At 46.6% G+C, this 23,170-nt stretch overlaps 1 protein-coding gene and 1 long non-coding RNA gene across 2 annotated transcripts in view; one reads left to right on the top strand and one right to left on the bottom strand.

The window, feature by feature from the left end:
- LOC128795350 (uncharacterized) overlaps positions 1–7,683 on the bottom strand; it is a 28,297-nt gene extending 20,614 nt beyond the window's left edge. Inside the window, exon 1 of the long non-coding RNA XR_008433492.1 lies at positions 7,495–7,683. This is a non-coding gene — a long non-coding RNA (uncharacterized LOC128795350). The remainder of the gene's footprint in view (positions 1–7,494) is intronic.
- A 2,317-nt stretch (positions 7,684–10,000) lies between these two features.
- On the top strand, positions 10,001–21,352 carry FGF16 (fibroblast growth factor 16). The gene is made up of 3 exons (XM_053956078.1): positions 10,001–10,339; positions 16,610–16,713; positions 20,324–21,352. Exons 1-3 carry the CDS (start codon positions 10,063–10,065, stop codon positions 20,567–20,569), a joined length of 627 nt encoding a protein of 208 aa, XP_053812053.1. The 5' UTR covers positions 10,001–10,062; the 3' UTR covers positions 20,570–21,352.
- Positions 21,353–23,170: the final 1,818 nt, after the last annotated feature.

Below are 23,170 nucleotides of genomic sequence, written 5' to 3'. Positions count from 1 at the left end.
GTGGACTTGGGGAGCAAAATACTCTTAAATTTTCCAGAATCTGTCCTTTCACAATCACTAAAATAACTTGAAAGTTTAAAGGGAGCTCTGCCTGATTCAGCAGCTTTTAGCAAGAGTTTTTTAAAGCAAAACCTTAAAATAAATACAGTCTAGATTACATTTGATGTGAACCTATAGGTGAGATTTATTTTGCTTATCCGTATGAATTAGACTAGACAAAATTTTAAATACCATTTTGCATGCCTCGGAGAGACAGAAAGATAAAGATTTAATTTTCTCTGAATGGGCCATTACTAGCTGTGAAATTGCTCGCTGTTATCTACAGCAAAGCTCTTTGTGGTCTAGCTGTATTTGTTCTGCATAATGAACAGAATGCCAGTGGTTTCTATCTCCATACAGCTCCTTACTCCGGGCACTCCACAGACACGGCTGACTACCTTTGCTAGTTAAAAATGGAGTTACCAGAGGCAAAGAAGATTTAGCGGTCAAAACCCAAGTCTGCGGCAGAGTCAAGAATAGAATTTCAAGCTTCTAAACTATTCCCAAAGGCCTGTTTTAACCACTACACAGCACTGTGCTGGCAGGGTGCAACCACAGGTCGAGCTCTGCGCCAAAGGGAGAAGCCGTTTCTGGTGCTGCGAGCTCCACGCGCGGTGCCGAGCATGTACACATTTCCTTCCCATCCCCCAAAGCTTTACGGAGTTTTTCGTGTGTGTCACAAGAGAATAAATGCCTGAGACATTATCTGCCCATTCCAAGAGTTCAGAGAATGCGTATGACATCATGGGCATGACTCCCCCACTAATCACATTATATGCTGTTTAACTTAACACTGCTAAGCTTTGTCTGATAACATTGTAAATACCATTTTATTGCAAATTAGATTATACAAACCTCCTCAGAGTTTAGGTCAGTTCTTGCGTGCGGTCCTTGTTCCCCTTCCTCTCTACTATCCCAAATTGAATCATTTAGTGCCTAACCAAGGCATTACTACAGAAGGAGGCATGAGAAGAAACAATGGCTTAAGTCGGCACTACAGATTGCAGCGAGTGGACAGAAGACTCCACACATCTGTTCTTTTTCTCTCTCTTCCCTTGGAATAAAATCAATAGGTTTTGTTTTTCCCTTGAAACTGCCTGGATTTCATTACAATATTCCTGTGAGGTAGTATATATCTGAGATCTATCATTTCCTTCTATGAAGCCTAAGCTGAGTTATACCAGTTGGTAGCCACAGTGTTCTTCTCCTGGCCTTAAGGTTTCAGATTTGTTTACAAAGGAAGCTGCAGAAGTGTTATTTTAATTTTTTCATTTGATTCTGATTTTTCTAATGACAGAACCAGACTCCATCTACACTAAACCAGAGCCCCAGCATGATCTTCAAAGTCATTGCCATACTGAAGCCCCCAAGTTTTTGAGAAGGATAATTGAATTTTCATATTTTGACTAGTTTAATGCTGAGGGAGGTATCTGAGAAATTTCTAATCCTTTAGAAAACTTCAGCAACAGGATTTCCCAACACTACTGCATGAGAAGATGCCCCTCATCTTTTTTCCCAAATTTTATCAAGGCCATAAATAACCCATGCTGTTGAAGCAGAGGTTTGAGAATCCAGACTTTTGCTTGCTGCTCAGGACCCTACACATCCTCAGGGTAACCTCTTTGCAGGACATGGAGTTAAGGAATGCTAAGGGAAGTAAACACAATCCAGGTGACTGCTCAGACCAAAGCAGAGCTAACTCGAGTGTCAGTAAGGCACCAGTTAACTGCACTCAAGACAGATCCTCATGTCCTTGAGCAAACCACCTGGTTCCTGCATTCCTGCATGTTCCCATCTGGAGAAAGGCAACAGCAACGCTGCACAAACACAGCAAAGGATGCTGTAAAATAAACATTTTGAGATCTCACATGAAACTCAATCTACCAGAACTGTGATTACTAAATACTGCATTTATGAAAGGTTAAGACTATAGAAACTGTTAACTCCTGATTTCTCAAGACAGATTTTAAGGAAGCTCATGTTATGAAATTCAAGTGGCTCTCCTGAAAACAAACATTTCTGTCGGTGTCTTGGGATGCAATCAGGTCTGTACTCCCTTTACTGTGCCCTCCCTATGCTTTGGCTGTTTGCAGAACTCATCACAAGTACACCTTTACAGTGTTTTTCTCAGCCCATTAATTCCTCTCTTCACAAAGATCTAGCGATGAAGCATCATGATTTGTGGGGCAGTTGGTTGCTTGATTGTGGAATTATCATTTCTCTAACCAAGTCTGCAAAGTACCTAGATTCTATTTAAATGCTGCATTTTAATTACCTGATTCATTAGAGAAAAGAACAAACTTTGTATGGTATACTGAATTAATATACAGAAGAGAATAATTACAAAATCATTATCAAATCAGGTTATTTATGTTTTTAAAGTTTTTATGTGTCTTTTTATAAGCATGCTATACAAATTAACCCAGTACTGTACAAAGGAACTTGAGTAATGTTATTCACATGAACAGCAGTAAAGCTGAAAAGCTTCAGTCACTAAAAATGCACAAACTCGAGCTTTTCAGCATAAGAAGGAGACAGGTTGTTTTTTGGTTTTTTTGTTTGTTTGTTTGCTTTTGGTTTTTTGTTTTACTTTATTTTTCCCTTTTTTGTCCCTCTATTCTTTATTTTAGATGTCCCATCTAATCATCCACTTCTAGAATAACCCTAAGTTCAGATTCCTAACTCTACCTCACACACCAATGTATTTCAGTTTTAGTCTCCAGAGAGAGACCAAGTGTCATCCCTAAAGACAGAGATACTGGGCCAAAACTCCCAAAGCAACTTGACCACAGAAAACTACAGACTCTGTTCCACTGTGTAAATCTGTGCCTCAGTCTGAACAGTCACAGCACCAAGAGCTGCCTAAGGTATTGAAAAGACAATCCCAGGTGAAAAGGTGATAGCAAGAAAACTCAATGAATCTTTGTACTGATGTTCAATACAAACACCTACAGCTATTTTGCAAGGAAAATGTATTTAAGGCAGCATCACAGATGAAAATAGCACAATGATATGAAGATTAACTGATGATCCCTGCAGGTATCCCATGGGAAATTGCCAGGCCATTAACTTTGGTATGAAATCCAGGTCATGAACAAGCCTCACTGCAAGAATGAGAGAATAAGTGACATAACTGGTGATCATAACCAAGAGAAATAAATGTTTGATGTCAGGAATGTTGGAGCTCCCTATAGACTCAGAATAGGGTCTGTGATGTGTCTCCTGCTGCTTTATAATCCATAAATGATCTGGAAATGCTGTGGGTAGGTGGCTAATGATACAAGGCCAGTGGGTGTTAAAATAGCAAATTTAACTCTAAATCCATGGATAAAAAATACTGGATGAGGAAAAAGCCATTCTTGCCATACTTAAAATCCTCTATTACCAGTAATGAAAGAAATCTTGGAGAAGTGGATGATTCTCCAAAAAGACCAGCACAGTGTCAGCTGTCAGCATTTGGGGAAAACTATCCTGTTAACAATTATTTAGAAGAATGAGAACAAAGCAGAAAATGGTATTATTCCTCTGAATAAACCCACAGTATGCCCATCTCTTCAATACTGAGCACAGTTCTAGTAACTGTGGAAATACAAAGCCACAGAAAGGGCAAGAAGCATAATGTACCAAAGCTGCACACAAGGTGTTAGAAAGCCTTAGCACAAGAGAAACTTAAGCAAGCCAGAGCCTTTCAACCTGGAAAACAAAGATAATAACAATTAAGTTCTAGACAAGTTGTTACAGCACAGAAAAGGTAAACAGCAATGATTATTTAAAAGTATTCTTAACAGAAATAATAGGGCACCAACTCAAACTGGCAGGCAGCAAGCGGGTTCAAAAGCAAACAAAAGGAAGTTCATTTTCACACAATGCCTAATGATGTTGTGGAACTCATTGCCACGGGATGTTATGGCAGCCAAAAACACAAGTGGGTTTAAAAAAAAAAAAGATTAGACAATTTTATGGAAAAAGGTCCATCAAGGACTATCAAAAACAATGATACAGCTGCAGTCTCCAGCTCAGGAAGGTCTCTAAACCAGAAACCACTGGAAGCTGGGAGGGTTTACCAAAGGAAGTGTCACTCTATACTTGTCCTGTTTTCCATATACAAGTTATTAGCCATTATCAAGAGGCAGGATATGGAGCTAGACAGAACTTTGCTGTGACTCTTTTTTGTATTTGACTAATACTCACTGATGCAAATATAAAGACACACCCCACCATGGTCACAGATAATTCCATAAGAAGCTGCTACAGTGAAAAGGTGCACACTTAGAAGAGTAACATTATAAAGGACAGCATTTTTTACTTGAGGAAGACTAGAACCAGTTCTTGTATTTAATTTGATGTATTCTGTATTTTCTAAAGACGAGTTGCAGTGTTAAACTCCTTTTTATTCCCTAATTACAGCAAAAGGGGCAAGCTTCAATTGAAAACCAGCTCCAAATGTCAGCTGTTAGGCCTAATGACTCAGTGGTCCTGTAATTCTAGCCCAAATCCCCAGAAAAAAAAAGTTACAAATGGAGGCAACAGTATTATTCACCACTTTACCCCAAGAAAGGAGCCTTCCCCATTCCTCAGTCAGCATCCAGCACTTGGAGATGTATTAACATGAACAATTTGAGTCAGGATTCAAACCTGTCCTGAGCCATGCCAAGGTACCTGCAATTTTCAAATGGGACAGAACCATGGCAAAACAACCTACCTGAGGGTCAGCAAAGCTCCCGTGTTCATTTGCACATGATGCTCATTTGCACATATTTGTCCCTGACTTGTTCTCCTAAAGACTGCAGATCTCAGTCACCACAATCCACTCCAAATGGGAGTTTTCATGAGTCAGAGTTGAGCCAGAACAGTTCTGCTTTTTACTGTTAATCCATACTGGGATAATTAAAACCAGCAGATCCATGTTTGACACCAAACTATCAATAACTGGAAGAGCTGGGTACTTCCTCTTTTGAAAGTCACATCATTTTTTTTTAGGCATCTGATTCCAAGACCCAGGTAGGCAAGTTCAGAGCTTTATCCTTTAGACCCTTACCTTCATTCTGCCACCAATTCTAAGTGTGTCAAAACCCCATACTTTTACACCTAGTTCTAGACCTTGATGGAGATTCTGTTGCCTTCCAATAGAAATCCTTCCACAAGGCAGAGCAGTGAGATTCCTCAGGTCAAGCACTCAGGTTTGTTACACACTTGTTAACAAAGTAGGAAGTGGTACTAGAAAAGATGATAATAATAATAGTAGCTTAAGTAAAACCAATCAAAGATAAAAACCAATAAACCATCCTCTGTTCCCCTTAAGAAAATTTGTTTATTCACCCCCTCACAAAGGAGATTGCCCTATTTATCTGCCCGGAGAGCTCAGACATTCCTTGCATGCGCAGCACAGATGGTCACCACACCACAAAAGGGAGAAAGGCTCACAGTGGACATGTCTGGTTTCTGGATATACAGAAACCTGGTCAAAGCTTCTGCTCCAGCAGGGCTACTATGCATCCAAAATCCCAAACAAATACAGAAAGCCATCAATATCCTTTGGACAACATGTCTTTGTGGAAAAGGAGACTGTCCAGGGAAAAGGAGCTGCACAGTGACCTTGTGAGTCTTAATTAATTACGGTAAAAAGATTGTTGTAAGGTCTCAAGGTGGGAAGTGCTAAGGAAGCAGAAGTATTATTTATTAAAGCTTAAGGCTCTGTTGTTTTTTTATCCTCAGATATTCTTCACCATTGTTACTTGTCTTGATCTTTTCTTTACCAAATGGAATAGGCCCAGGCAGAGGATATGCAGTATCTAGTAGCTCAGATACTGAGTTGGCTCATTGCAGTTATTTATCTTATTCTTTTCTAATTTATTTACTGTTTGAATCCCAGTCCTGCTCTTCCTTTGATTTTATAGCCAGATACCAAATGTGGCTACTCTCCATGGATAGAAATTACTCTGACAGTAAATGCCATTGATATTTTTACTACCTCACTAAATACACTTCTACAGTGTCTGGAAGGAGTCTGCAAGGTCTGTTTTAGCAAACTGGGTATAAAAATCATTGTTAATTCTTCTGAAAACTGAAAGACAGAGCAGTTTGGCAGTAGCCATTTTAGTTCCCAAGGTGGGCAATACAAACTCTAATCAAAGGACAAACTTGGCAGAACTGAAAATCAACTAAAACAAAGCAGAGCAGAAAGTTAATTTTGTAACACTCTGTGTTCTGTGGCACAAACTGTATGTAAGTTTTTGTCCTCCTTTACGAAATTACTGAGTGCAGAACTGTGTTCTATGTCATACATAAAACAATCACTAAACTCTTTTCTGCTTTTGGAGGAGTCATTCTAGCTTTCAGTACTTAAAATACATCCCTCTTTCTCTTCAAAAACACAGGGCACAAATCTCTGCTTTTTTCCTCAGCTTAGTAAAAACATAAATAAACCAGGAAATTAAAGACAAAAAAAGACAGAAAAAAAGAAAGATGAGAAATCTTAGGCACACATCCTGTTGTGCCTAAATAGAACATGTTGTACCAGCATGTATGATTTCTCAATAAAATGTATCGCGGACACTTCAAAAGCTGACCATAATCAGGAGAGTTAAGTGAGGAATGTCAGCTTGGATGGGGGATTGTGCTGCTTTTGTTATACATTAGTTAAGCATGAAGGTTTGTGGGTTTTTACTTTATCTCGGATTTTACTGTACTATAATTGAACTCTGTTACCTTTTCCAGTTTCCTAAGTGTTCCACTAAATGCTTGCATGGATTTGGGTTTAAGGATATTGTAGACAGATCCAGAGGAGATTGAAGTCTGCGGCAGAGGCCTCTGCAGAGTTTGGCTAGTCCTCCACTGTGGAAACTAGATCTTTCTCGCTTCTTAATCCCCCTGGGATCAGCCCTCAGACACGTGCAGAAATAAGGATTCAAAAACATGAATTTGCTATGGATCCACAGGCAAACCTCACACTTATATCAGCAAAACCAGGTTTCACAGAAGAGTGTCTTTGACTGTAGCAGGATCATTCACTTTACATTAATCTTATGCTTTAAATTCATAGCCTTTACAGGATTACATCCTTAACAGTAATTCCAGGTCTGGGGTGTTCCATCAGCTGTGTCTGGCCCCTCCCCATCTTGGACCTCTGTCATTTTCACCAAAGAACAATTTATTTCCTTCGGTTATGTCACCACACCTCAGTCTTCATATAGATACTACAGCAATAAAACCATAATTTTTGCAGTGGGACACTTGAACTCCTCAGACAGTGGTATCTCCATGTAACCAAACATGATAAACAAATAGTCAACAAACACACTTCAGTAGATTTTACTACCTCTGGAACAGCCTGTATTTTTATAAAAAACATAAGTTTAGGCTTTATGTGTCAAGTTCTGCATCAACACCCCTTTTATAGCCACAGCTCTGACAGGAAAACCACCCCAAACCCCATTTACAAACCAGACTCCTCACCTACTGCAGACAGACAGGCAGGTGTTTCACATCACTGTATCACAATTTCCTTCATGTCTTCACAGGAGAACACTGCCTGGGTCTGGGGGAAAGGACCTGCAAGCAGGGACCATTTTAACCCTCCCTCTAGGGTGATGTGTGGAGCAGCACCTTACTGAGGGGAAGAGACCTGCTGAGGGGAGACCCACAATGGCGGGAACCCAACTGAGGGGGAAAGACCCACCATGGCAGGAACCCAACTGAGGGGGAGAGATTTTCTCCACATGGCAGGAACCCACTTAGGAGGAATCCACCATGACAGAGACCCTCTCCAAGCTGAGAGACCTGCTGAGGGGAGACCCATCATGGCAGGAACCTCCTGATGGGGAGAGACTTTCTGATGGGAGAGACACTGAGAGGAGTCCCACCATGGTGGAAACACTATGAGGGGGAATCTACTGTGGGGGAGACACAGTCTGAGGGGAGACTCACCGGGATAGACTTGCTGAGGAAGAGACCTGCTAAGGAGAGAGACACTCTAAGGGGAGACCCACGATGGTAAGAACCCGCATCCACAGTGTGGGAGACACTCTCTGAGGGGAGAGACTTGCTGTGGCAGGAACCCCCTGAGCAGGAATCCATTGTGAGGGAGATACACTCAGTGGGGAGACACCTATTGAGGGGAGACCCCCATGGAGACTTGCTGAGGAAAGAGATGAACTGAGGGGAGACTCAAAATGGGGGGAACACACTGCAGTGGAGACCATTTCTGAGGGGAGAGACGCGCTGAGGGAAGACCTACCATGGCGGGGACCCTGTAAGGGAGAATCCACAGCAGGGAAGATACTCTCTGAGGGAGAGAGACCCACTATGGTGGGAACCCACTGAGAGCATAGCCACAGTAAGGCACACACTCTCCAAGAGGAAAAACCTGCTGAGGGCTGAGATCTCCCATGGGATAGACTTTCTGAGGGAAGAGACCTGATGAGGGGATAGACCCACTGAGGTGGAAACCCCCTGAAGGAAAATCCACTGGAAGGGAGAATTTCTCCAGTGACGACCTACTGAGTTCTCTTCCGCCATGTGGTAGACTTGCTGAGGAGAGACCTACTGAGAGAAGAGAACTTGTGAGAGAAGACTTGCTGGGGGAAGAGACTCACTAAGAGGAGAGACGCTGCACAGAGATCTGCTGAAGTAAGAGACCGGATAAGGGGACAAACCCGCTGAGGGAATACCCACTATGGGGGGACTCGCTGAGGGGAGGGACCTTCTGAGAGGATACCGGCTCGGGAAGAGACCCCACGGTGGGGACACCCCGTGGGGGAGACCCGCTGAGGTGGACATCACCGATGCACAGCTCTGCACGCTGATGCCACCCGGGGGAGCCGCTGCAACAGAGCGGACTGGTAGCTTGGGAGCAGTTTTGGGTGCTTCTGGTTGTTTGTTTGTGGGGTCTCTGTCCCCTGGCGGGGCAGGGCAGAGGACACGGGTGACACCCCGCTCCAGGGACACGACAACCCAGTCCCGGGCCCACCTGGGCCCCCTCAGCACCCGCGATGGGCCCAGCGCCCCGGGGCGGCGCGGCGCGAGCAGCAGCGCCGCCTGCCGGGCAGGGCGGGGGCGCTCCCTGCCCTCGGTCCCTCCCGGCCCGTCTGTGCGCGCTTCCCGCCGGTTCCCCCGCTCCGCCCGGCTCCGTCTGTCTGCAGCGCGGCCGCAGCTGCCGGCACAGATACGGTGTCGGCGGGCCGGGAGAGCGCGGAAACACCTGTTTCCAACATGGGGAAGGTGGGGAGGGAGAGCGAGCGGCACTGCCCGGCCCCGCCGCGGGCTCCTTCCCCTCCCGGTGGCTGTAACCCGGCCGTACAGCCCACGGGATCGCCTTTCAGAAAGATCGCATTCCGTTTTTACACATTCGGCTGAAAAACGCGACTCGACCCTCTCCTCACGTGTTGTTTTTTTCCACCGTGTAGGTTCCGGGGGGTGGTGGGTGGGGGTCACGCTCGGGGCTGAGGCGGTGGCGGCACCGACGAACCTGGGGCTTTCGACAGCTCCGGGGCCACCGACCCACCCGGACCGCACCCCGGCCCGTGCGGGGTCTGGGGTCGCGGCTGCGGGGCCGGGGCTGCCGGCGGTGCGGGAGCGGGTGCGTGCGGGGGCTCCATGATTTCATCGTCGGCTGGTGGGGACCTGCCAAGAGCTGTTACGCCTCACTGCGATGTGTAGCTTTTTCCTGCCATTTTTTTCATAATAAAAGAGGGAGTGAAGCGGGCCTCTTTTTTTAAAGGAAAAAAAAAAAAGCCAAATGCATCAGAGAATGGCGGGGGGGGGGGGGGGGGGAGGGAAGCAATAGCCAAAGGGGATGCCAGTGAGGTGTGGCTTGCATTTAAATATCCAATATGTCAATGTAAGGGGAGTGTGTACGTATATAAAGTGCAGTTCGCATCCGACGGCGGGACACTGGATCCAGCGATGGGAGGCGCGGGCGGCGCGGGGCCGGGCCGGGGCCGGCAGCGCGGGGCCGGGCGGCCGCAGCCCGCGCTCTGAGCGGCCCCTCTGCCCGCGCCCCCGGGGCCGCTCCGCTCCGCGCCCATGGCCGAGGTGGGTGGCTTCCTGGGCGCGCTGGACCCCGACCTGCACGGCTTTCCCCCTGCGCTGGGCGCCGGGCTGCCCCTCGCCGACTCCCCCGGCTTCCTCAACGAGCGCCTGGGGCAGATCGAGGGGCGGCTGCAGCGGGGCTCCCCCACCGACTTCGCTCACCTCAAGGGCATCCTGCGGCGGCGGCAGCTCTACTGCCGCACCGGCTTCCACCTGGAGATCTTCCCCAACGGCACGGTGCAGGGCACCCGGCAGGACCACAGCCGCTTCGGTAAGGGGCCGGGGGGGTACCCGAGCAGGTGCCCCGCGCGCACAACTAATTACCCCGCTAATATAAATCATCCCGGGATGGATATAATTGGCCTTCTAAACAAATGCTCTCACTCCCCAGCAATGCGGGAGTTTTTATTTCCAATTTCCTACTCTCCCGGCGCTCAGCCTTTCTGCAGGTGCACTAAAACATGCCTTTGCAAGGGGAAAAAAAAGAAAAAGTAAAAAAAAAAAAATTAAATAAAGAAAAAAAAGAGGATGGTGACCAGCTTTAGCTCTGCCTCTGAAGTTGGTGGTAAGGGAGGCAAAACAGAGACGTTCCTCTTTGGAATTTCTTGGAAATTCCTAGGTTGGAAAAAGAAATTCCTTGCTTTTTTAAGCTGTTTCTTTTTCTTTTTCTTTTTTTTTTTTTTTAACTCCTCCTTTCTGGCATCTGTAGATATTTGTGAGCTGCTTTCTTTTACATGCCTGACTTTGATTAGAAGAGCGTCTCCCCAAAGCGGGCAGGGATCTCTTGGCTGGAGGAGTGTCAGGAGCTGGGTTTGGGAAGGCTGTTGGAAAGGAAAGGGGGAAGCTGAAGAGGGAAAAACACTTAGGGGACCTTGGAAGAAAGAAGATGGAACAATAGGCAGAGTACCATGGATTTACCTTGCTGACCAGGATACAGCTGGAAGACTGCAGTGCCTGTATCAGTGGCATACAAGAGCAGTGACCTCTAATGAGACTATATGTAATCTTCAAAAAATGCGTCCCAAGCCACAGGCAAAAGAGTACAGTCAGTTTAAGCACATTAAGAAAAATTCCCGCTACTCCAGCATCTAGTACAGGTGTCTGTATAAGCTATCAACAAGTCCCATGCCAGTGATCTCAGCTATGTTGTCAACAGGTTGCAAGACGTGCTCGCAAGACTTTTTATAGTTTTCAAGTGATTTAACTCCTCGGTGAAAGTAATTCTTTTTTTGCCTTTACTTGTTTGCAACCAGTCAGTTCTGATACTCCTGGAAGTGCTGCCGCTGCTATTGTTGGAGGTGTAAGGCAGGTTTTTGGAACAATTGGGGAAGCTTATCTTTCCATAAACACCAGGTGTGTGCATGGCATGTCCCTGCCTAAATCAACAAGAAAGTCATAACCTGCGGGTCAGAGTCAGGCACTAATATGTTCGTGGGGCGAGTGTTCTTTAATTACCTCCTGAAAACACCCATCTTTTAACCTTTTGTGCTGTAATACGCAATGGGTTTCCACATTCAAAGAGTTGAAAGCAAACCCATTGCATCTGGTTGGTTTTAGTTCAAGCTGCCACATAGTGTTTCTAGTCTATCAGTCCTTTTTCCTTACCTTTGTAGAACTAAACAGCCAGTTTCAAATGGCAGCATTTGTTTCAGGTCAATTTTTTTTAAGATTGAGTAAAACAAGTATATTTTTCAACTTGGAAAAAACATGTTAGAAATGCTAAAACTTTTCTTGGATTTTGCACACTGAAGTTTAAGTCACACAGTGATTTCAATAAATCGAAACATTGGCATTCCCTAAGTGCTTTAGCAGTCCGCATCCAGCTCCGTAAACTAGACCAGACTTCAGATATTGTAGTTTTCTGCTTCAGGGTTTTCCCAGAGGTGGTGTAAAATAAATAGTTATTTGTTGTAATTGCAAGACAAAGCCCCAAAGGATTAGGCTGGAATCCTTGCGTTCAGATCAAGTTGGACTAAGCCTTGCTTCAGCAGAGACTCAAAGCAATAACGTATTGGCACACAGTATTCACCATCTGCGTTCAGTAGCCATGAATATTTAAATTCCAGTGTTACTGGTATGGTTCATATTAGGATGTCATGTATCGATGCATTCCTAAATTTTGCATGCATCAGTCAGAAAGAAGTAACTTATAACAGGAATAGGCAGCCTGAGTGATTCTTGGGACTCCAAAGCTATGGCAAGGGATGCAGAGGTAGATGAGGGGTTCAGCGAAGCACTTTAAAGCTGCCTTAAATCTTGAAGCACCTGGAGAAATACTTAGAAATCCAGGATCAAGCCCACGTGGCTGGAAGGTGCTCGCTGGTAACATGAGCAGATAATTAAGGTGCTCCATGGATGGCTGCGATGCCACAGCCCAGGCACGTGTCCAGCTGCAGGTGGGATGTAGAGTAGAACTGGACTTGGCATCCCCGTCACTTAATTTGGAAGGGATTCAGGAATAGACAGGCAGTATCTGCACCCTCCCGTGTGCAGCCATCCCAAAAGCTACCAGATGTGCAAGACATCCACATCTTCCAGAGAGGAAAATAGCCAAAGCCCTGCTGATGCAGAACGGAGTCCCAAGGTCCCAACAGTGAGGGTTAAAAGAAAAGATTCTTCTGTACCACAGCATTTGGGGGTGTGACTGTAGGACATGGGAGGTACTGGTGTCATCCACCCACACTGCCTGAGCAATCACAGGAACTACTGTCTCTTACCTGTCAAGGACTGGAGCTTTCCTAAATCACACCTGTCTTCTGGAATGTGATATTTTATGCTTCTAAAAACACAGATTCTTGCAAGAACAATGGAGTGCAACTTATTTTTCCTAGAGGAGCTTTAATGCAAGTTGTGGAAAAGCCCTCTAGGTTTCTTGGAAGAAAGTTCATTCTCACACTACGGAAGTGCCCAAATTCAGTCTCTGAACTGTCAGCTCTGGCAAGGTCACCCCCAAAAGAATAAAGTGTTTTCCAGAATGTATCTTTCTCACCGCATCTGCTCAGAACCTTCCTCTACAAAGAAATAAAGGACAATCAAAATCTGGACGGTGTCTGGACTGACATTAACGCCCCAATGACAATCCTTCTCAGAATGAAACTGAGAGAAATTTGCCAGAAAAATCCCTGCCAGGAAGAACTGCTCCTTTTCTGCCTCTTTTACAGCAGCATTGAAGAACTGAACCCAACGGTGCTACTTACTGCAGTGGAGGAGAGAAAGAGGCCTTGAGGTTGCACTGCAGATGAATAAAGGCAGAAAACAAAGCTCTTCTGTGGTACAAACCTGCTCATGGATATGTTACACAGACTCCTAGAGAAGCTGCTGAGACCTCCAGAGAAAGTTTGGCTGTAATTCTGGCATTTGGACCACAGTGCACCTGTTGCTGAACAGTTGTTGAGGTTTTTAGCCGAAGCTTTAGGTTTGTAGCCATTAATGCAACATCTGATGTTTCTGTACCCCAGCTCCTGAATACAGTCATGTAAGAAGAGACAGGTGCAGGGAGCTGAATTTTTCTTTGAGGGATGGTTTAGAGTAAGGCGAGAGTGTGTGGGTCTGGCCATGGCAAAGCTCAGGAGATTATTCAGTGCTTTAGTGGTAAATGAATCCAGTCAGAGTCTTAATCAAATCTCTCCAAGTCTTATCTGGAAAGACTCAAGGAACAAAGAGAATGAATAATCAAAGTGAGGAAAAAAAAGAGGCAAGTCCTGGGGGAAAGAAAAAAAGAAAGCAAAAGAAAAAAACAAAAGCATGGTCTACCACAAAAACACACCGCTACAATTGGAAAGAGAATTCTTGAGCTGGCCCCAGTGGCCACTCCCTGTGCTGCTGGAGATCAGATGTACGAAGCTGCAATTTTGTCTAGAATTGGAGTGAGTTAAGGACAGGATGGATATCCGCCCACATATTTTCAGCCTTCACTCCGTCTCCTGACTTTTGTGGGCTCAAGTTACGTTCTTAATGCTCTTTCAACATAGTCATCTTCCATGCGTGTCTCCAAGTGCCACTCAGAGATCAGAAAAGAGGAATACTACAAGGGATGTTGTCAGAAGAGATTGTCATGGGCACGTCTTGGAAGAAATTTCATTTGCAAAACCCATATCTACCCAACCTGCACCAGGTGAGGGATGTCTCATTGCTCAGAGAAGGAAGATGCTGATGCTGCTCCTGGCTTGGTCCTTCACAGGTCTTTGGAGACCTGGACTGATGTGCCTCATACAGAGCATGCGTGTGGGCATACTCAAGAAAAGATGTGAGTTCCCCTGCCTTAGACATCCTTCAGTTTCTCAGTGGAACCAGCAACATTTTCCTGCTTCTCAGAAGTGACAGGAGACAAAAAAAGTGCTGATGCTGAGGACTGTGTCTATACCTACAGGAAGGTATATCCCTTCCTGCATATCCCTATCCCCTACTTTCCTACCTGCAGGAAGGTCCATCTACCATTCTCCAGTTACTTGATATGTTTCACTTGAATATTCCTTGGTCTCCAGCCTGGGAAAGACTTCCCCATTCCTGGGTGTATCTCTGTACTCCTGATTTACTTTTTACGCTCCCTGTAGTTGTCCATCTTTCCTCACTCCCTTCTTTTCAAGAGTGGCTGTGCTAATTTCTGGTCTGCAGATGGGAAAAAGCACTCAGTTCAGTAACTCACTCATGTCAGAACTGGTGGGTAGTGAAGGGAGGAAACCACCCCTCATCCTCCACCTCTCTCCTCCCTATTTGCGATTCTTTTCAGCTAAGAAACCACAACAAGAACCGAGAAGAGCAGAGCCAGGGTCTGTGCCTGTCTGGCTTGGAAAGGCTGCCTTCCTTGCCTAAGCTGCCTGTTCCTGATGTTTCTGCAGGCAGGATGTGTCCCCAGGCCAGGATGTGTAGCTGGGTATACTTCTGCCTGTTAAATGTCTGCTCCCATCCATAAAGTGTGTTTTGTGGTGTTTGCTTCCCCGTTTGCCTCTAGGCATTGCCACTCCCAAGTCCATATTTCATGTCCTCTAGCACCCACTGGTTTCAGGGAGGGCTGGATTAGATGCACAAACCCCAGAGCAGGCAGGTGGAAAGGAGGAAAGAAGGTCTGAGGGTAGGCAGGAATTCCTGCAGCCGGCTTAGCTGCCAGCACCTGACAATGAGTCTGCACTGCACAAAGTGGGTCAGGGGTGTCCGTCGCCGTCTGGGATGTCCTGTATTTAGGCAGTGATGCAGTGTCATCTGAGAGTTGTCACATCCATGCCCCAGGCTGTGGGGTGACCCAGAGCTGTGGCTGCCACTGAAGTCAGCTGGCTCAGGTGGCCACTTGTCACGTGGTGACAAGGCAATACTTAAAACCAAGGCAATATTTTAAGAGGAGCTCTGGGAGGTAACCTGATAGGAGCATCAATTGCTCAGGGCTAGATGTTTTGGGAGCTATATTCGGAGAGCTGGAGCCACGCTAAAGGTTAGAGCAACTTTCTCCTCCAGTCAATGGAGACATGCAGTCATCAGATGAGATGAGGAAAACCCTCTTCCTTCTGCCTCCCAGCTAATTAATCCTGCACTGGACACTGGCAAAACTACATAGGTAGTGTGTGAAATCCATAATAACAGAGTCCCACCACTGCCTTCAGGCAGTCTTGCTGGGAAGACTGAAGGTCCCCACCACTTGTGGTGTTGGGTAGGGGCTGTTTGTTTTTAAGCACTTCACCAAAGGTTCTCCTGTTACAAGTCTTTCCCCATTGAAACAGCTGCAGCTGTGGGGGTGCAGCAGCCAGACCCTGCTGTTTCTTTCCAGAGGAAATGAGGATGCTACCATCATAGCAGGCTGCAGCCCATGGGTAAAACAGTTGCTGTTGCAGGGCTGGGGATGGCTGGGACAGATGCTGCTGGACTGGGAAGAGGCTGGCAGGAGACTGGGACAGGCAGCAGGACATAGTGGGCAGGAAGGGGTTCTGGCAGTAACAGTGGCAGGAGGTGACAGAGAAAGGACTGGCAGTGCCATGGCTCCGAAGGCTGCAGAGGAAGATGCATTTTTACCTGTGTGCTTTGAAGCTGGATTTTATCCCTATGACTTGCATATACATTTTGGGTTGGCAAGTATGGCACTGGAGTGCCAGGATGAAGATAGTCCTCACAGACATCTCTTCTAGTGCTTTTCACTTCTTTTTACTGTACCCATGACTTTAAAACCTGTAGGACTATAATCTTATTCTAGAAGACAAAACGGCATTTGTTTTGGTGAAGAATAAAATGTAGCATGGTAACAGCCTTCTGACATTGCTAGTGTCCAGGCTCAAGTTTCTACATCTGTCTTCTTGGTGATAATTATGAAAAAAAATCCAAACCCAAACCAACAAAACCTTGCAAAGCTTTTCTCATTAGCAAAGACAATCCCTCTTGGGCAACTCAAATTCACAATGCTGGGGAGAAGCCCGGACTGAAAATCAGAAGATTGCGCACAGATGGGACTATAGAGTTAAGAACTGTATTGTTACTGGGAATGGCCAGTTTGTTTTTCTTGCTGGAGCTGGGCATTGTTTTTTCCCTCTGTATGATTTGCAGGTTTTTTCTTTTTTAGGGATTTTGGAGTTTATTAGCCTGGCAGTGGGGCTGGTGAGCATCCGTGGGGTGGACTCCGGACTCTACCTCGGCATGAATGAGAGAGGCGAGCTCTATGGGTCGGTAAGTTCAGGCTGGGCTGATTGCAGCCTGTGGCCTCAGCTGTCACAAGCTGCTCTGTCATAGGCCCTCCATGTCCTTGTGGTGCCAGTGATCTCCATCCTACCCTTGATGCCACTGCTGTTTGAACATAAGTGTTAGATAGGAAATTGGGTTTTGAAGGAGGATTCACTCCTGCTGTGGGAACCCACAGTGGTGCCCAGCCCCCAGACATCCCACTGAGGTTTTGCCTTTCACAAATGGTGTGGCAATGGCCAGGTAAAGGAAGGGGGACATTTAGCATAAAGCCAGGAACTGTTTATGTGTTTTCCCAGCCTGAGTAACACATCAGTTGTATTCTCCTTGTGGTCAGGTCTGCACCTATCTGCAGGTCTTATCTTTGTGTTATGGCTGTTTAACCAACAGAAGCTGAAGTTGTGGCCTGGGTGTTACTGTAAAATTCTCTGTAACTCCTTTTAGGAGTTTAGGGCTGCTGTTCATGATTTCCTAGAAGTCCCCTTTTCAGGCTAAAATTTTCCATGTTTTGACTAAAAACCCCAAGTGTAAACTCATTAATTGTTATGACTTACAGTCAAAATGCCAGGTCTTAACAGGTGGGCAGAGGTGCTTCCTACAGGTTAATTTAGCTCAATTCCTAATTATTTAGCTCAATTAAGGGTTGATCACAGTAAAAATAAAATGAAATAAAATAAACCAGTTTTAAACCAAAGCAGAAGGCAGCACTTCCTCCCACCATCAGATAAGCCTCATTGTACAAGTTAAAACTCATGTACTCTGCATACACAGAAGCTGTAAGAAAACCTTTGTTTGGCAAACAGTAAACCATGAGTTCAGCTCATTTTTCCCTGTCCCACTTCCACCTGAGACTACCACAGACCCTTCCACCATTTAAGACACAGCTGCTGATATTTATATGAGATTGTTGTCCAGAGAAGCTGTGACTGCCCCATCCCAGCAAGTGTCCAAGGCCAGGCTGGATGGGGCTTGGAGCAATGGGGGATAGTGGAAGGTGTCTTTGCCCAGGGCAGGGATGAGCTTTAAGGTCCCTTCCAACCCAAACCACTCGGTGATTCTCTGATCATCAAATACTGCATGCACCAATAACTGTTCTTTTCCCATCTCATTTCTGTAACAGCTTCTGCCCTGCACAGCAGTTAAATGCAGAAACAGTGGTTAAATTAAAAATGTGCAAAACAGAAAAAAAGAAAAATCACCAGGATTCCATAAAATACAAAATCTCCTGAAGCACACTTCGTAAAGCAGAGCTGGAGCAGCACCTCTCCTGTCAAATTTCTAAGGCTGCCGAGCAGCTCCTGGAGTTTCAGCTTTCACTCGTGCCTGCTGGAGAACATGAGCCCTTGTATACTCCCCCTCTTTGCCTTCAAACCCTGCAGCTCTGATTGTGAATCGAGTTTCATGATGGGTTAATTAAATTCTAGATCCCATGTTCATGTTACAACACAGAAACAAAAATAGGGTAACATTTTACAGCACTGAATCTGGAAACAGAATTGACCTGAAGACAGTCGTGGGAGCTGTCCCTGCCCATGGCAGGGGTCTGTAATGAGGTGATCTTTAGGGTTGTTTCCAACCCAAACCATTCTGGGATCTTGTGCACCAGGCAGGACTCTGCAGGGACACACTCAAAAGGCTGATCCAAACTTCCGGCGTCACGAGCCAGGTCCCCAAATAACCCCGGAGTTTTAAAATCTGGGCCACGTGGGTTGTACAATGATGGCTTTTGGAACTCAAAAGCCACTACAGTATTCTTAATTAAAGGTCCATAAAACAGCGCCTGACAACAGCATTAGCATTACAATGGTATTTTGGGAGATCACAGTACAGCAGTATTTTTAAATTTTCAGCAAGTTTATTATTTCCCTCTGTGCCAATTTTACCTGATGCCTGTGTTGATGCAGCCAGGGCCAGCCATCCCCACAGCGACACGCGGAGTCCCCTCAGGACACAGAGCTTTTCCGCCTGTCCCTGTTGACCTCGTGCCAGCATTTCTGTAAAGCTCCCAAAGGATTTCAGAAATGCCACTAACACTTAGGGCAGCAAAAGTCATGGGCAGCACCTTGCCTGCTGCCTGTGTGGTGTCAGGTTCAGTGGGGACATCCCGGGGCTTGGAAAGGAATAAATCACATCTTGCAGAATCACCCCAGACTCGCCAAACATTTTCCACAAGCACTGTACTCCAAACTGCCCAGTGTAGCATGGGGGAATGGGGGCAAAGCAACAGCCAGAGTTCAGCCAGTCATCAGGTTCCAACATATTCCAAGTAGATGGCATCTGAGAAGAGGGAAAAAACCCAGCCTGTATTTATTGACAGAGCTGGGAAGAGAAGCCTGCAGTTCTGTGGGTCTCAGATGGCCAAGGCTGTGGCCTAGGACTTTTGGAGGGCTCACAACTCACCTCAGGCTTTATTTAATCAGCAGTAGAACATTGAAAACAGGTTCTGAGCACAGGTGAGCTCCTGGATTGTGTTACAAAACACATCTACTGCAGGCAGTAACATTTACTGAGTACTCAGTGTGCCACAGAGGGGACACATTCCCTGCCCAGATAGTTTACAGTGGAGGGACAGTGGCTGTAATATTAGAGCCCTCTACATTTGCAGACTGCCCTTCAGCTGAAAGGGCTCCCAGTCACCCTGGCAGTACCCTTGTGGGATGGGATGGGGTGGCTGGACACTCGGTGACAGCACAGCAGAGCTGGCAAAGCTACATATGTCCTTGTGGGGCAGAGGGACAGCCTTGCTCCCCACTGCAGCCAGGCATATCCCTGTAGCTGACACATGGAGATGTAGGGAGAGGGAAGGAACACTGGACATGAACGAAAAGTCCATCATCAAACAGCCACTGCCAAGAGCCCCCAGCCGTAAGGGCTGGATGGGAAGGCTGGCTCTGTCTGTGGTGACATCAGTGCCATCTGTCCCCCCACACCAGCGTGGGATGCACCAGCTGCACACCCTCATCACATCACCTATCATCACCCTAAATCTTCCCTGGGGTCTGACATCCCACATCCCTCTGGATCTTGTTACAGCCTCCCATCACAGCTCACTGCCACTGCAGGAGGTGAAATCCTAAGCCATGCTTTCATTCCCATCTCAGTGCATCCAACTCTGTGCCCTGAACTTCCAAAGCAGTGCTTGCTCCTTCAGATGTGCTGCCTGCTGCTTCTCTCACCCGAAAGAGGGGATTTGGGGTGTGTGGTACCTTGGAGGGGGCTGCTACAGGGGGACGTGTCCCTGCCTGGTGGCACGACCACCCCAGCAAGCTCAAATTCACACCTGGACAGGTTTGGAGCTTTGTTGTGTGCCTCTCTGATGTATTCCTGGAGCACCTTTGCAAAATCCACACCCACCTTCTCCTGCTTTTGTCCCCTTCCTCCTCCAACTCCAGAGGTCCTTGGGTCTTGACTTATGCCCATTTCCAGTTCTCATACAGGGGAAGCATCCCCAGCAGCACAGTCTTTATCCTCAGGGGAGCCAGGAGAAAGCAGCTGGGGAAATGCTAGAAAAGCAAAGTAAGGAATGGTGACAATGTTTTCTCTTTTACCTTTTTGACACGAGTGTCTCTTTGTTCCCCTGCTGCGCTGCCCACGGCAGAAGAAGCTCACCCGGGAGTGCGTTTTCCGCGAGCAGTTTGAGGAGAACTGGTACAACACATACGCCTCGACCCTGTACAAGCACCCCGACTCGGAGCGCCAGTACTACGTGGCCCTCAACAAGGACGGCTCCCCCCGCGAGGGGTACAGGACTAAGAGACACCAGAAATTCACCCACTTCTTACCCCGGCCTGTGGACCCTGCCAAAATCCCTGCCATGTACAGAGACCTCTTCCACTACAGGTGATGGTTCCTGCGGTGTCAGTGTACATACTTGGGCTCCCAAGCTTTTTCCCAGAGCACTCTATTAATAGTCATTCCATCATTCCTGTAAGAGTAGATGACCTAGGGAAGCACTTACATTGAATTCAGACACTGCTGTTCCTCCTTGTTTCCAGTGTATATCGAACTGGGTTATTTATGGGGCGGGGGTAGGGGAAGGGAGGGAACCCTACATTTAATCTTCCATTTTCGTTCACTTTTGTTACCCGGTTGCTACAAGAGAGGCTGAATATTCAATGTTACGATTGCTTAAAGGAATGAGCAGGTGAGCAAATGATCACTGGGGAAAATAAGGCCCCAAAACAAACTAAAAATGAAGAGAAGAGAAGAGAAGAGAAGAAAACAAAGACCACAGAACTGCTGCAGATGCTGCTGCTGAGCTGGGATAGTTCCCTGCTAAGGAAAAGCCTTTGAGTGGTGCCCTGCTTAAGCAGCCTGGGAGTTTGCTACATGGATGATGCTCCATGGACTGGTCCTGATTTGCGGGGTTCTTCCTGCTGTTGGGGTGGGAATGGGGCAAGGAACATTATTCAGATGTAAGCATGGATACTGTGCATAAGGACAAAACTATTTATAAAATGTATATGATATTTATTTTATATATTTATTTATTTCAAAATAATTTTATTTTTAATGAGAGATGCTATGACCGGATTTTCATCAGGAAGAATAAGGTCCTACTGAAACAGGAAAAAAAAAAATGAGTTTTAAGAGCTTATCGGCAATAAAATTGTCTTTATATTACAGATTTCTTGCTAGCCCTTTTTTTTTTGGCACTCTTCAACAACTAACCTGGTATTTCCCCAGCAACATGAACAATAAATCCACCTCTGAAAGGGCTTTGAGCAATAAAGATCAATTACCTAAGCCCCAGACTCCTGCAGGAAGATGACATCAAATCACAGGTCTGGGAAGCACCAGCTCGGTCTCTGTGGGGCATGAGGTGCCCCCGTGGATTTACCGTCCTGCTCAAAACCAAGAGGACAAACATTTGGAGCATCTGCTGTGTTTTGGGTGGACCCATCAGTCCTGCAATAAAACCAGCACATCTTGCATGAGGTTTACCTGCAGCACCATGAAAAATCCATGGAGAAATAGAAAGCAGCAACAGCAATTCTAAACCCCCTCACTTTTAGGCAATTACCATGGATGAGGGTCATCCCCAGATGCAGGCAGTGCCTGGATGTTCATGGCTGTGTGGCATTTTCCTCTGCAGAAGCTGCCTGGTCCCACAGTCCTGTCACCTTTCCTCCGCTTCCGCCTGGGCTCAGCAAACCTGATGACATTTGGCAGCCCTGAGCGAGTCCCGTATTCCCAGCTGGTGCCCAACAGTGCCAGGGAGCACAGCCCTCCTACAGTCAGGCCAGGCCAGGGACACTCGTGGGGGAGGCTTGGCTGTGTCAGCACAGGCCCTCAAGTGACACTTGTGCCACGTCTGCCCTTTGCTGCCTGCTTGGGATGTCACAGACCCGCAGGGAAATCTTCCAGCAATTGTGCCAGCTCATGTCTTGTCCCCTGTGATCGGCAGAGAGGGATTTCAGCACACGGTGGGAGCAGGAGTGTGTGGTTGCAGAGGCACAGGCACTTTGCAGCACGAGGAGAGGCTGACAGCAAACAGGATTCTCTGGAGTGTGCAAAAACCTGAACAACTACAGCTGTGGTGGCTCTGGCTTTTCCTTACCACAACTGCTTTGTCCAGTGTTGTTTCTTAACCTCCTCCTTGCAGAACAGTCATGGTAACACCTTCAGCTCCTTCATCTTCAGCCTGTGAATTTCCAGGACATTTTCACTGACCTAGAGATGATCCACACCAGCTTCTTCATGAGCTACATCACTAATGGAGCAGCAGCCCTAGAGGCCAGCTCTGCTCCCATCTGCCCTCTCTGCCACCTCCCATGTCCCTGCCACGTCCCTTCACTGGCCCAGCAGGTCCAGCAGCCACCAGACGACAGGCTGGGGTTGGCAATGAGGAGATTACAGGAGCTTTACCTTCAATGATCCAGACATGAAGGAATTTAATCCCGTGTTTGAAATAAAAAGAGTTTATTTAGCTTCTTCCTCTGAGTCACTGCCGAAACATCTCATCCCTGGCTGCTGTGTCGAGGGCTCGATCGCTCACGAGACGTGTCCTCAGGTGCACTTTTGACCTTCCCCTGCACGAAGGGAAATCCCTCAGCCCTGGAGCCTCGCTCTGCCCCCTGGGATGATCCTGCTCCCTCCAGCCGGGGCTTTCCGTTGTGCTTGAAGATAAATCTGGTGGTTAAGATCCTGCTCCTTTTCAAAATGAAGGTCAAAACCTGATCTCAGCAACGCCGAGTACATTTTTTACCAACTCCAAAGGGAGATGATTTTGCCCATGGGGGCAACGCTGGATGTGTTCTTCTGATACCCAACTCAAAGAGCTGCTGCAGCAGAGCCTCCTGCCACAAAGTGATACACAGGTACCAGGGATGCTGTAAAACACCTTTTCAGGATATGGGTTCAAAAAACTCATACTTGCAAATAGCAAAATCCACTAAGAATTTACTGGAAAGCCCTTGGTAAAGGCTGGTGTCCTGTCCTGTGT

This window comes from Vidua chalybeata, chromosome 14 (assembly GCF_026979565.1).
Source record: "Vidua chalybeata isolate OUT-0048 chromosome 14, bVidCha1 merged haplotype, whole genome shotgun sequence".
Classification (NCBI taxonomy): Eukaryota; Metazoa; Chordata; class Aves; order Passeriformes; family Viduidae; genus Vidua; species Vidua chalybeata.
Note: the sequence above shows the minus strand (reverse complement) of the source record. Positions and strands in the feature narration are given on the sequence as shown.

Bases quoted from the DNA above. Each gene is read 5' to 3' on its own strand.
- FGF16 (XM_053956078.1), top strand. From the start codon at position 10,063: ATGGCCGAGGTGGGTGGCTTCCTGGGCGCGCTGGACCCCGACCTGCAC. The intron at 10,340-16,609 runs GTAAGGGGCCGG...TTTCTTTTTTAG, and splicing joins GCAGGACCACAGCCGCTTCG to GGATTTTGGAGTTTATTAGC. The intron at 16,714-20,323 runs GTAAGTTCAGGC...TGCCCACGGCAG, and splicing joins GAGGCGAGCTCTATGGGTCG to AAGAAGCTCACCCGGGAGTG.